The 14,403-nt window shown below is 38.9% G+C and overlaps 1 protein-coding gene across 2 annotated transcripts in view; it reads right to left on the bottom strand.

The window, feature by feature from the left end:
* Nucleotides 1–14,403, bottom strand: part of GNAS (GNAS complex locus) — a 198,195-nt gene that overhangs the window by 48,121 nt on the left and 135,671 nt on the right. For both annotated transcript variants that reach the window (XM_063296989.1, XM_063296991.1), the window contains exon 5: nt 710–807. In XM_063296989.1, the coding sequence (XP_063153059.1) occupies nt 710–807 (98 nt within the window). The remainder of the gene's footprint in view (nt 1–709; nt 808–14,403) is intronic.

Below are 14,403 nucleotides of genomic sequence, written 5' to 3' on the forward strand. Positions count from 1 at the left end.
TAGAAGAAAAAGTATGGTCTACTTTATCTCTCAAAACTGAAGCTTTCCAGCCATATCTGTGATATTGGTATCCAGGGAATTGTTTTACAGCTAATCAGGCTATAAACTACATATAGCAAAACATTTGATGCCTCTGTTGGAATATTATATGATATTGTGGATTAATTCTCAAAGGTACCCAAGAAGAAACGAAAGAAAAGAGGTGGGAATACCAGCATACATCATTTGAGCTTGTTCCAACAAACCAAGGCTATGCTAATTTGTAATAGGATGTGTAAATAAATAACTTGATTCGCATATGCACACAATATTTAACTTACTTTAGGATCTAATCCACAGACTTCAAAGGACTCATGTAGTTTGTGTTTTTTTTTCACACTGTCTACAGCTTAGTGGTGCTATAAAGTAGACTCTTCTTATAAATCAACTCAATGAAACCATTCTAAAATACTGCAATCCTACACACAAAATAATTCATTTTCAGCAAAGCTCACACTGTGTTTCACCCGTCAAATGCATAAATAAATGCTACATGATAAAGTTGCAACAATATCAAGGGATTGCCCAGCAAACTTACTATATTATGGATATCTGACTCAAGGTTAACCATTATACCACATCAGCACCAGTAACACGGAATCTTTCCACTGTTCGTTCTCCTTCCCTCCAATATAGCAACAAAATTAACTGTAAGAAAAGTTGTACTTACTACTGTGCACAGTCAATCAACTGATATTCATTAGATCTTTCATAGCATGCTTTCACACCTTCATCTTGCCAAAGTGTTTTTGTATGTTCATAAAACTCCTGAAAGCAAAAAAATATTAGAGAATGAATAAATCTATATGAACAACAAACAAGGAAAGGAATACATAAAAGGCAACATGCTTTTACATAATGAACAACAAATAAAATACTAAATGGCAAAAGTTTCAAGACATTTTCTAATAATTGGTTTCTGCATTAACCAAATCCTGTAACCCCAGTTATTTAGCTGATAATATTTCTATGTACAGTAATAAATAATATTTATAACATGTGTTAAAGAGGCTCTTTCCTTACTTATGCAAAATTTCAGTATTCTAATCCAATATTAGAATTAGTGGGGTTTTCACATTATAGCAATTGTATTTTGTTCAATTTTAGCAATCTACTCTATGCCATCAAAGAACTTTCTTGCAAGACACGCTGCAAAATAAAAATTAGAGATCACTGGACATTGAAGAGAAGCTTTATCTGCTTCTCTGTCATTCCATGCTAAATGTCTTGTGACCTAAGTGTGTTGGGATTTCAAGTGCAATTTTCAAATGAATTTCAAAAATGTTAGAAATACTCCTTTCCCCCCTTTTTGAAAGTACCAATACTAGAACCTTAAATAATGTTAACCACAGCCACTACATTACATTCTTACTCTCTATACTCAATGCTTAATAAACTTCTTTTCCTCACTCAAGAGGAACCCCACTTGGAAGGACAACACAAACTTCTAACTTAGAACCAAATCCTTTTTTTTTTTTTTTCAAATTACCAAATCTAATGTTTAGCAGACTTTTTTTTAACATAAAAAGGTATTTTGAAAAGTGTCAAACTAGTTAAGAAAGTTTCAAAGAGCATTTCTCAAACACAGTTCACTTGTGTTGACTTGTTTTGGAATCCATTTTTCAATTAGCTGACACTGAAGTACTGGATTTGCAGGTTCCAAAAAACAACAACAACCCATAAACAAAACCCAGAGATCTCTGGCAAGGACTCCAATAAAAAAATACAATGAAGTTATGTGAACTTTCCAACACCTTCAACCCAATACTCATAGAACAAAGAATCCAAGGAACTAAATTTTATCTGTGCAAAACCAGGCAATTCCCTATTACTAGCATTTCCTATATTCTCAGGATGCCTTAGTGCAGTGTTTTTAAAACTTGGCAGATTTAAGATGTGTGGACTTCAACTCCCAGAATTCCCTAGCCAGTGTTGAAGTCCACACATCTTAAAGCTGCCAAGTTTAAAAAACACTGCCTTAGTGCAACTGATCTCTTTAAATCAGGGTTAAGTGATTAGCCACACACTTTATTTCCTTTTACCACAACTAGTGCAGATTTCCTCCTGCCTTTCCTATGTTGGCTTTCACCATTAATTAATGTTGAATTTACAACAATATTAAATTATTAAGCAATAACTAGCTTACATTGAAAGTCATTAACATGTCATTAGGCATACATGACAGCATCTCAAGTACGTTACATGGCAGTTCATGTGAACTTGAAGATAATCAAGCGAAAACCTTGCGTAAATTGCCTGGTGCGTAACACCAGGTGCTGGGGACTAAAAATAATACTTTTTGAATTTAAATATGCAGACAGAGCCATAATCATGTGAAACATATCTGAATTCATGCAACATGCTGAGCCATAAATCATAAGCTACATATCCACATATTGTCCTAAGGCAAAGCCACATAACCCACTGTATAATATGATTGTGGGATGTAATGCTTGAAAAGGACCTTTCAGATCATTTAGTCCAACCCCCATCCAGTGTAGGAATCTACTGCAGCAGCATCCTTGACAGATAGCCATCCAGGCTATGTTTAAACACCTTCAATATAGGAGAGGCCATTACCTCCAAAGGCACATGGTTCCTTTGTTAAATAGCTCTTATCATACTGGAGTTTTGTTCTGATGTCCAACCCAAATCCACTTTCTTATATTTTAAAACCATTTTGTCCTGCCTTCTGGAATGACCGTGAACAATTCTGCCCTATCCATGACTTCCCTTCAGATACTTGTAGATAGCCATCATGTTTCCTACTGTTTTTTTTTTACAGACTGAACATATCCAAGTGTCTCCAACTATTCCTTCTAAGGTTTTCCTTTCAGGCTCTTATCCTGGTTATTATCCTCTGAATCTACTCCAGTTCGTTAATATATTTCTGAAAATGTGCCCAAAACTAGATGCGATATTCTAGGTGTGGTCTATTAATGGAGAACAGGGAACAACAATTATTTCTTTTGATCTTGACACTGTACTTCTGTTGATAAAGCCTAGGATTGCATTTCCTTTTGGTGCAGTTGCACAACACTATTGGTTCATGCTCTACTACTGATCCACCAAAACACCCCAGATTCTTTTTGCATGTACTGTTCCCTAGTACACCCCCCAATAATCATGCTTTCAATATTTTTTATCCAAATGGAGGCCTCTGCATTTATCTCTATTGAATTTCATCTTGCCCATTGTTCCAGCTTGTTAAGATCTTCCAAATCCAGCCCACTTTTTACCATCTTCTCTACTATGATTTCATGGGAGGTGGTGTTGAATGCTTTTCTGAAATTGCAATACACAAAGCCCACTGTATTCCATAGTTAACCAAACTGGTCACTCTGTCAGAAAAACAAATCAGGCTGATTTGGCAGGGCTTCTGTTTGATAAACCCATGCTGGCCCCCGTCAAGCAATGCATTCTTTCCTAAATGCTCACCAACTGACTACTTTATAATCTATTTTGCCTGGTACTAACACCAAGCCAATCAGTATATAGTTGGCCAGGACCTATTTTTTCCCCTTTTTGAAGATAGAGATATTTGCCCTTCTCTAATTCTATGGCAGTGCACTCATCCTCCCTGATTTCTCACCAATTACTGAAAGGGCTCCAAGATGACATCCACAATTTCCTTCAAGGGTCTTAGATGTAACTGCAATCGTTTCATTGAATACATTTAGGGTAACCTATCAGTGTAGTATTTATTGCTGCAAAGCATGTGTTTCACAGAATAGTAATTCTGTTCATGGTAAATGAATATACACAAAAACAACAGTTGATATTTCTGATTTGTTCTGAAATTGGAAGCTAAGTAGGGCCTGGCCTAATTAATACTTGGATGGGAAACTGCCATACTAAGGTTGTAGGGTAAACTGGGAAGTCAAAAAACATCCTGGAATCTGGCAGTGAATAGGGATTTGAGCTTGATGTGCTATTGATGTGAAATGTGTTTTCATGCAACGCTTTCCCTTCTGTAACATCTATTCCAAGAGATTAAAGAATAACCAAACAAAAATGAAGCTGTTCCAAGGTTTCACAGGAGCAATTTTTCCTTGATCACATTTTATTGGGAATCAATTACTTAACTAAGCAAAACCATGAATTTAAAAATCGTAGCCAAAATGCTTGATCAATGAGAATACTATTTTGCTTAATGTCACCTTCTTATAAGCTGAACTATAACCCAGCAACTGTCACGCTATCTTTTTAATGTGGTTGTTAACTTTCCACGTGGGATGGAAAAAGAATCTAAGTCCACACTCTTTGAACTTATTGACTGGGATTTCAAAATAAGGACCTACAATCAATACTAACATTTACTGGATTACAGACAAGTGCCTAAGATATAAATCACACAAGTTAGCTCTCCATTCTGCAGTTTTTCACTCCAAATTAAAATCCAATGAAAAACAACAAAAACTTGGATATTACCTCCCCTGATTGATACTGTGGTTTAACCCAAATGACGTATTAGATAAGGAGGATCTAATTTTCCTGGTAAGAATTAGCTTTTTATCCATCAAAGTGCAATTTAAACAAATGGCCTAGTAGCACTGAGATGACTGCTTGAATATTGCCACAAAAGAAATCCACCCCAGAGGAACAAGAAGAAGTATTTATCAATTTGTATAAAATGTATGATGTGTGAACATAGGTGTATAGATTAACACAAAGCAATATTTACTATTAAATAGAAACAAACCTCACCATGTGACCTGTGTGTCTGTTCAATTTGTTATCAAAGTATTAACTGCTAATGGACAATTTCAAAACCTCCACCTGACCTAGAGAAGGCCTTGAAGAAAGGCCATCTTCAGCCAAAGAACAGACTTTGTATAACAGCAGATATTCTCACAGCTATTCCACTCCTTCCAAGCAAAATGAATATGCTGCAGCACTGTGATGGTGCCCTATCCAGACCCCATTATCATACTAAGCCAATTATGTATCACGTGAGGTTCCTCATCCAAAAACACTTCCTTATATATACTTTTTATGTAAGGGGAAAGAGCCATTGTATTAGTGATTTGCAGGTGTTAATGAAAGGATTTATAGAAATAATGTGATTTTGGTTTGACAAAGAGTAAGGGTTTGATTATGGAAATTGTATATTCTTGCTGTTGAAAGTTGGAAGTCATCTTTCTATGTAATCTTAAAATTCTTTTTTGTGTGTTTCATACCTCTTTAGTTTTTCTTTTTGTGGTTTTTTTGTTGTACTGTAGTTTTTTTTATCTTTGCTGTAAACTTAATAAAATTATATACAAAAACACTCTTTCTTGTTTAGATCCTCACCTAACTCTTCATTCCATACCCCATAGCAGTGAGAAAATATTGTACACATGTATTAAAGTGGCACAGCAAGATGAGGAGGGTTAAACTGTAATATGTCACTAATCAGTATCAGATTTCAAACTTTTTTATTGAAAAAGAGAAAACAGTGCAATATACACAGAAAAGGGGAATTATAGATTATTTAGTGTTCATCTTGTCTGCCTCCTGAAGAATCTGTATAACGACCAAGTAGCAACAGTAAGAACAGACCACGGAACAACAGACTGGTTTAAGGTTGGGAAAGGAGTACAGCAGGGCTGTATACTCCCACCCTACCTATTCAACTTGTATGCAGAACACATCATGCGACATGCTGGCCTTGAGGAATCCAAGGCTGGAGTTAAAATCGCTGGAAGAAACATTAACAATCTCAGATATGCAGATGATACCACTTTGATGGCTGAAAGCGAAGAGGAACTGAGGAGCCTTATGATGAAGGTGAAAGAAGAAAGTGCAAAAGCTGGCTTGCAGCTAAACCTCAAAAAAACCAAGATGATGGCAACCAGCTTGATTGATAAGTGGCAAATAGAGGGAGAAAATGTAGAAGCAGTGAAAGACTTTGTATTTCTAGGTGCGAAGATTACTGCAGGTGCTGACTGCAGTCAGGAAATCAGAAGACACTTAATCCTTGGGAGAAGAGCGATGACAACTCTCGATAAAATAGTTAAGAGCAGAGACATCACACTGACAACAAAGGTCCGCATAGTTAAAGCAATGGTGTTCCCTGTAGTAACATATGGCTGCGAGAGCTGGACCATAAGGAAGGCTGAGAGAAGGAAGATCGATGCTTTGGAACTGTGATGTTGGAGGAAAATTCTGAGAGTGCCTTGGACTGCAAGAAGATCAAATCAGTCCATCCTCCAGGAAATAAAGCCAGACTGCGCACTTGAGGGAATGATATTAAAGGCAAAACTGAAATACTTTGGCCACATGATGAGAAGACAGGACACCCTGGAGAAGATGCTGATGCTAGGGAGAGCGGAGGGCAAAAGGAAGAGGGGCCGACCAAGGGCAAGGTGGATGGATGATATTCTAGAGGTGACGGACTCGTCCCTGGGGGAGCTGGGGGTATTGACGACCGACAGGAAGCTCTGGCGTGGGCTCGTCCATGAAGTCACGAAGAGTTGGAAGCGACTAAATGAATAAACAAGAAGTGTTCATCTTGGCATTCAGTAGCAACTGAAATTAAACAGCAACAAAAATAATGGTAGACGTGAAATTGCTGCAAAACAAAACAGTTCCTACTATTTGGGGTTGTTTTGGTCAGGCAATATTTTCAATAATGTACTTTTTAATCACACATTGCAAAGTACAATAAGTAATTTTCAACAGCACACATGAATGGAGAGAATGTGTTTAATTCAAATGCATCCCATGAAAATAGAAGAACCTCTTCTATCTGGGGACGGGTGCATTTAAGTAAGAACTGTATTACATTTCAGAGTCCAATTTTCTTGATTTAAATTATCTATAAGCCCCAACATGTCAAGAATGTTTTTGTCTGTTGCTCTTTAATGAGATGTTAGCTGCCCAGAGTCACACTGAGTTGGGCAGCCATATAAATCAAATGGATAAATAATGGTATGAAAATGGAAATCGGCAGGAAATCCTCAAAATCCTATATTTAAAACACCAGTGAACAGTAGCAAAGAGGGGAAAATGGCACAGATTCCCTAATATTTGCAATTCACAAAAAACCATCCAAACTGAAATTTCTGGATTTCATTTTGACTGAGGACCAGTTAATACAGGAACACGTGAACAGAAACTTCTCTGTGTAAAGAAGTTTATGGAATGCTGAAGCAACACGGCTGATACTCCCAGCCCTGCCAGTTGTTCATGGTTCTTAGCAGCTTCCAGGCTCTTCAGCAGAATAATGAGGAAGTTGTAGGAACTTCCTTGTTCCTCCTGCATGCTGAAAAAAGGCAAAATTGCTTAGGGATATGAAAAAAGCAACAGCAGCAATAGCAACTGAGAGGCCTACAATGAGAGCCTCCAGCAAATTGTTGCAACATGCATAGTCAGGAGCATCATCTCCCCCAGAAGCATTTTTGGTTCACAGATATTTATGACAGCTATGCAGCCACAAGTTCTATTTTAATCTCTGCAAAAATATACTGTGGTGTGATATGAAAATTTACAGCAACTTATACTTGACAGGGCCTAAAAATGTCTAGGCGAGAAAAATACAGTTTATGCTCATATGAGGGAAGATTATTTTTGCAACATGGCATTTGTGAAATGGACCTTTGAGGGCGGTAACACCAAAGGCCAGACGCCTGGCCTACTCTGCTCTGCAGGGAAGAGGTGTCCTCACCAACAAACCTCTAAGGAGTTTTGAAGGCAAATTGTAAGAAGAGTAGAGAAAATTAATAAGGGAAAAAACCGAGCATTTGATAAAGAAAAGGGATAACCAGCTCTAGGATGAATGTGCTGATGGTCTCGCAGTCAAAAACAAACTGAAGAGGGTCGGCGGGAGCTTTGCTTCAAGGCCAGTAGTCCTCTCAGACAGTCTTATAAGCTCCAGAACAGTCTTTCCAGCTGTGACAACCTGTAGGTGTGAGGACATCAACTCCCAGAATTCTCATCAGTGGCTATGCTGGTATGGAATTCTGGGGTTTGAACTCCACAAAGTTGGGAAACAGTGCTCTAGAAAATCCAAATGAGCCTAATTCAGCTGCACAACCCATGTATGTGAATCAGAGGCCAAGATGAAGAACAAGCAGTTCTAATAAACCATGTGAAATCAGTTAGAAACCATCAAAAAACAAAACAAAACAAAAATGGCAAGATTAGGCAAAACTCCGGATACAACTAAATTTTCAGCTAATGACCGAAGGAAGGAATGAGAGGGTTAGACAGATTTCAGTGGGCAAGGAAAACCATGTTCTGGGAGCTATAAATTAAAGCAGACAACCCTTTCCCAGGTTTTAAACATCAGCAGTTTAAACAGTGATTGATCATGCAAAACACTTGAATAAGCTGAATTTAAAACATGGTCTTTAAGATGTCTTATCTAGAGAAGTATCTTTAAAGGGCATAAACATGCCCTTTTATTTTCCTTGTTTCCACTTTTTGCTCTCCACAGAGATTATCAGGCAGTCATTTCTAATAATTAGAAATAAACATGTGTCAATCTGTTATGAATTTGGTAAAAATAATGAATTTGATTAAAAAAACCATCAAATTGAGTTTTCAGGTTTTAGGGAGGGAGAAGGAACACATTCTCTCTTGGGGTTATAGGACAGATCTTGCAGATAATTAGGTAATACATCTGAAGCCTTCCTTATCAAAGCAGTTGTTATATTAAAAAAAAAAAAGTATTCCTACGGAACTGTGACACAAAGCAAAATATATTTTGTGTGGAAAACACTATGAACTTCTACAGATTTCAAAATGTGTATATGGGAAGAGCCTTAAAATGAATACTTTCTGAGCAGAGATAACAATGTCTACTTGGGGTTGTCTACACACTGCAATGACTTTTCTAATCTAATGTTTTTCTACAAAGCTGTTCAAGAACAACTCTCTTACAAAATCTGTGTTGCTCAAGGCACATAAGAGCAGCCTTAAAGATCCAGCTCACCCTGATTTCAGGACACTTGCTAAAACAAGTGCCAGAAAGGAAGAACTATTTCCCTGTTAATTGCTGCCTTATATATTCTTAAGTGCCATCAAGTCGTTTTCGACTCCTAGAGACCACACAGACAGATCCTCTCCATGATATACACTGTGGAATTGAGCTGGATGATTATGGCTTTGCACTGGAAACATACATTAACACCACCTATTTCTCATTATTAGAGTCCCAATTCAGGCAACTGGTGCCTTGGGTACTGAATATATGAAGAAGATATTGAAAACCCCAAGGGCCATAATATTTGTTTTGCCTTAGAATGTAAACCATAACTTAAAAATCTAGAACAGCTTCATTTCAACAGTCATTGTTTCTCTACTTTTAGAACATGCCCTCAACATTTTTTGGTACCTACGAAATGTAATAAACTTCAAATTGTCTTGATTCAATAAACTTTCTAGCCTAGCAGGTGGAGGATTATAGTAAACCAAAGATAGCATTTTCTGGGAATCTATGATACTTGCGACATTACAAACTTGTCCCTAAATAACTTTCAGGGCATTACCCCAGAATACTTTTATTATTATACTAAACAAATAATTCTACACAGGATTGCAGCTGAGAAAATCTTAATCATATATAGATGTATTTTAAATTATTTGGTTTTGGGAAAAGAAAAAAGAGATTGTTTTAAGTTACAATACATTCCTTCCCTAAGTTAGAATTATTTATCAACTGGACAACATATTTCTTTCGTTGTTGTTCCTTTCTTATATAGACGGTACCAAAGCCCCCTGAAAGGTTTTTAGTTAATTATTCTGATATTGGCTAAGCAAAGAAAAGTTGGCCTACAGTAGCAGATCTTACTTTGTTAGGTAATAGTTCTGAACCTCACATTGATCAAAACAGCCCAACATAATCATTCAATGAATGAGAAAGAAACGGTGAAGACTTGTTACAGAAAGCATCAAGAGAACTTGGGATAACAGTAGTCAAGGTTCGCTACACACACTTTTACCTGAGGTTCCTCAGGCTTAGAGAGATCAATACTGAAGTAGGGATTATGTTTTTTGGGAGATGTTCCAGTGAGGTTTCCACAGCTCAACAGTTCAGAAATAGGAATTACTTTTACAGTATCTGTAGTTCTTATAGTCTTCCTAGCATTTCGATCAACAGATTGATGGAAGTAGATACAATCTACCATCCAGTCTAGCACCTGGTTCAAACCACACACAACAGACTGACTGGGCAGGACAATCAGAGTAGAGCTAACCCCATGCCCAACCACCAGTCAACTGATACTTCCCAAGAAGCATCCAATCGCAAAACAACCTCTCAGTATTCAAATTCCACTTCTATAAGAACAGTACAGTAAATACTCTACCTGGTGAACTTTCCACCTTTGCAAATTGATTTGTATGTTCTTGTCCTGTTCAGACTATGCAAACAGGCAGATTAATATCAAAAATACTCTTTATTAAATAACCATTTACAGTAAATAAGTCCTTGAAGGATTATGAATTGGAAACAACAGTTCTCGAACTGGAACAACACTGGGTCTTGGAGCAGGACTGCAAATTGAACATAAGGCTAGTCTTGGCTAGAAACTCTGGACTAGAGTGACGCTTGATGCAGAACTGGAACTTGGAGCAAGACTGGACTTGACTAGGGTCTCTGGACTAGAACGTGGCTTGAGGGAAAACTGGAACTCGGAGCAAGGCTGGAAACTCGGTATAAGGCTGGACTCGGCTGGAAGCCCCAGACTAGGCTGGATTCTCTGGACTGGAGACTTGGAGTAAGACTAGGAACTCAGAGCAAGACTGGACTCAGCTGGAAGCCCTGGAATGGACTGGAAACCAGACCCTGAACAAGATAGTTGTGAAATTCTGAAGCACAACTGAGCATATGAAGCGTGGTTGCATGAAACTGAAGGCAAACAGCAGCGCTGTGGCTTCAAGGCACAACAACACTGCGGGAGAATTTGTGGAGTTTCAAGGCTGGATGCGAGGCGAAGGCTGCTGGGCGCAGCTGATGTGGATTCCTTGGTGGCAGCAGAAGCAGATTTAAATTCTTCCTCTGAGTGGAGCAAACGCACTTATTCCTCTTCAGCAGTAGATGCTGTCTCCGACGCAGGTAAAGCCTCTTCTTCCGAAGCTGCAAGCTGGGAGGCCTGGTTGTCTCCAGCGGCTCGCTCTTCGCACGGCTGCCTTTTATTCCGATCTTTGGCTTGGACCTGTCTGTAGCCAATCGGGCTGCTTTCTCCTTGGTGCGCTTTTCAGCTCATCATTGGTGTGCGCTGATTGGAGGATTTAATTCCTCCTCTAAATCCTGGCCAATCAGCGCCCTGGGTTCTTCCCGCACTGCTGACTCATCCTGGTGTTTCGTTTTCCTGGTTTCAGCCCGGTAAGTTTCCAATTCCTCCTCTGACTCTGAGTTTCACTTTCTGAGTCAGAGGCAGGCTTGGTTCTGACTTCTGCTGGTGAGAACAGATACCCTCTCTACTTTCTGGAGAGTATAGGACTAGAAAATATTGTTAAATGAAAGCCACGAGATCCAGAAGAAACCTAAGCTGAGCAAGTCATTTGTGTAGTAACTACAACAGGGAAATAGGACAGAATAAACTAATTGAGAAACTCTTGAAAAAAAATCAAACAGGAAAGAAAGATGATAGATAATGTCATGTTTGGAATGGGGCCATATTAATACCAGCAATAAGACAACCGAGGTGTTACAGAAATGCAGGGAAGTGAATAGTCTTGCTTCTGTTGAAACCGCAGTCACACCATAGGATCTTTTAGACTTTCCAAAAGCCACAGGGAGTAAAGGCAACCTGTTCATGTCAAGCCACAGGCACGATACAGTCATTTTGGACATATAAATAGCCATTCACCTGGTGGCTACTGGTGCTAAGCAAGAATTATCTCATGGAGATGAGAGAGGGAAAGATTTGTTGACTGGGAGTCAGTTAATTCTTTTTCTCTTCTAGAGTAACAGTGTGCAGTGACCCCTGGTATGTTCTGGCAGCAAGGCCAGCCAATGTTGTGGGTGTGCTGCAGTAGGAGCTGCTGGCAGTATTTTGGACAACACCTGCAGGAGCTCTCAATTACAAAATATTGCTGTTTCAGTGCTGGGAAAATGCAATGTATTTCCAACAGCATTTCTTTGAAGAAAGGTCTCCTGATACAAAGCAACAGCTCTGCATTTATTATGCTATAAACGGACTACAGAAAGAGGCACTCGGAACAGATACGCCGCACTTTGTAAAATAAAAACACAAGGCAGACTTGTCATTTGAGAGCTTGTTGTTTACCAGTTGCAGCTTAAGACAGCAATGGTGCTTTTTTAAACACACACACACACACACCGTATTGAAAGGTGTGTGCACTTTAACAGCAGTTACACAACTGCTGTTAAAACAAGAGCTCCAATTTCATTAGAACAAAGTTCAGTGCCCCTTGAAAGGGTTTCACAACAGTGATTTTAAATAGGTCATTGCCTAGTAAGCCTTACAAATAAAGGTCAGAGTTAGGCTATACTCTGAAAAAAAAAAGTCTCTGTCTCTCACACACCCATCTCTTCATTTTTTCCTGAAGCCAAACATAACTCCTAAACCTCAGCTGCAAACTTTCTTATAACCATGTCTTAAATGGAGCTATGCCATATTTACTCTCTAGCAAGGTCAGCAATTCTATTGTATTCTACTCAGAGCTCAAGACATACCTGCTGAGGTCACAGCCACATCACAGCAAGAACTTGGAAAGATACTTCTACTGTTTGTTGCCCAGCTGATAGATGGCTGGAAAACCACCTTCTGTCACTCTGGGCTTCTTTCTCTCTCCCAAACCCTTTTATTATTTCCCACCAGGTTGATAATGGCTGGAGCAGAGTGATACAGAATTATCACTAATTAATAAATAACGAATACTGTATTTCTCTAGAGCAGCTTTTCCTAGCATGGCTAAAAACCACTCCTTCCTTCAGCCATGTTTGTAACACTGATCCTTTTTTTTTTTTGAACTGGAAGAAATATTATTCTCTACACTTCCTGGGCCTTTCCAACTGCCAATTTTCCTGCCATGAGAACACAAGTTAGCTGAGTTCTTACCTATGTTTTAAGACAGGAATCTGCAACTTCTTTGAGGCAAAGGGATACACTTGGCTTCTGAATATGTGCCTCAGAATGAAATTTGCACAGTTAGCGAGGGACAAACAAAAACATGGATGGGTCAGAACAAAAAGGGCTTAATATAATTTAAAACCAAACAAAAATTCAATTCAATACAGTTAATATAATTATTCCCCTACTAGTAGAGCTCTAATTTTGTCATGTTAAACATTTAAATATTATGGCAAATTCTGGAGAGAATCTGGAGGCTCTGAGTACTGCCCGCACCCTGGAGCTATGCATCCCTGCTCTAAGACACGGTTTGCTTAAACATGGCTTGTTGAACAAGCCACATTTGGCTGGGTTGTATAGCACACAGAGGTAAAACCAAACAAACCACATTATGGTTTAGAGCAATGGTTAAATGCAGTCACTGACGGAAACCCTGGAAGCTAAATTTCTAACCCACAAAATTCTGTCCAATGGAACTATTAAGGGATGGGGGAGGACCTTAGATTCACACAAGACAGGAGAGCCTTGTAACAGAAATGTTCGTGCTTCCTGCTGCATCCTCCTTGGCCCTTTCTCTAACATCTGAAGCTGCTCCTAAAAAGTATCCCTCAACAGGAAGGAGCCTATCTAAGAATATATGTCATCAGAGAATCCGTGTCCATGATGGTGGAGACTCACCTAAGACTAATCCTTTCACTATTCCCCACTGCAGCAGGACCACCGCAAGCGCAGGGAGGCTGGGGGAGGGTGTGCGGATGCATCCCTTTTTTTCTCAGTCTCTTTCTGCATGATTATGGATGTGTGTAAGGGGAAGGGGGGATTTGTCTGTCTGAAATGTGGTACAAGGAAGTGACCTTCTATGCTTGTATTTCAGTATCTCTGCATGCAACTATGGTACCGCATATTAATTATGACTGAAAACATGCAGGCCTGATGGTATCATAAAGGAAATAAGCATACCTTGGAACAAATAAATTTTATCTGTACACTGGTACACAGCCAGACTGGAAAACAGAGCGCTGGTGACAAGCTAAGGGACCTGTTACCATTTTCCAGAACCAGACTAGAAATATTCTTATAAAGACTCTTCAGTATCAAGAGCCAAACCATCTTTTTGATTTAGAAGCACAGTACACATTCAACATAAAGCTACTACATTCAATGGCTACTATTTTATACTATATATTTTATAATACATACTAACTTGGTCCACAATGCGGCGGTGCAAGCAGTACAGGAAGTTCTTGAGTTACGTCAGAAATTGGGATCGGAATTTCCATGGCTAAACGATGCGGTTGTAAAGCATGGCATCACATGACCGCATCACTTAGCGATGGCA

The sequence above is a fragment of the Candoia aspera genome, chromosome 3 (assembly GCF_035149785.1).
Source record: "Candoia aspera isolate rCanAsp1 chromosome 3, rCanAsp1.hap2, whole genome shotgun sequence".
Classification (NCBI taxonomy): domain Eukaryota; kingdom Metazoa; phylum Chordata; class Lepidosauria; order Squamata; family Boidae; genus Candoia; species Candoia aspera.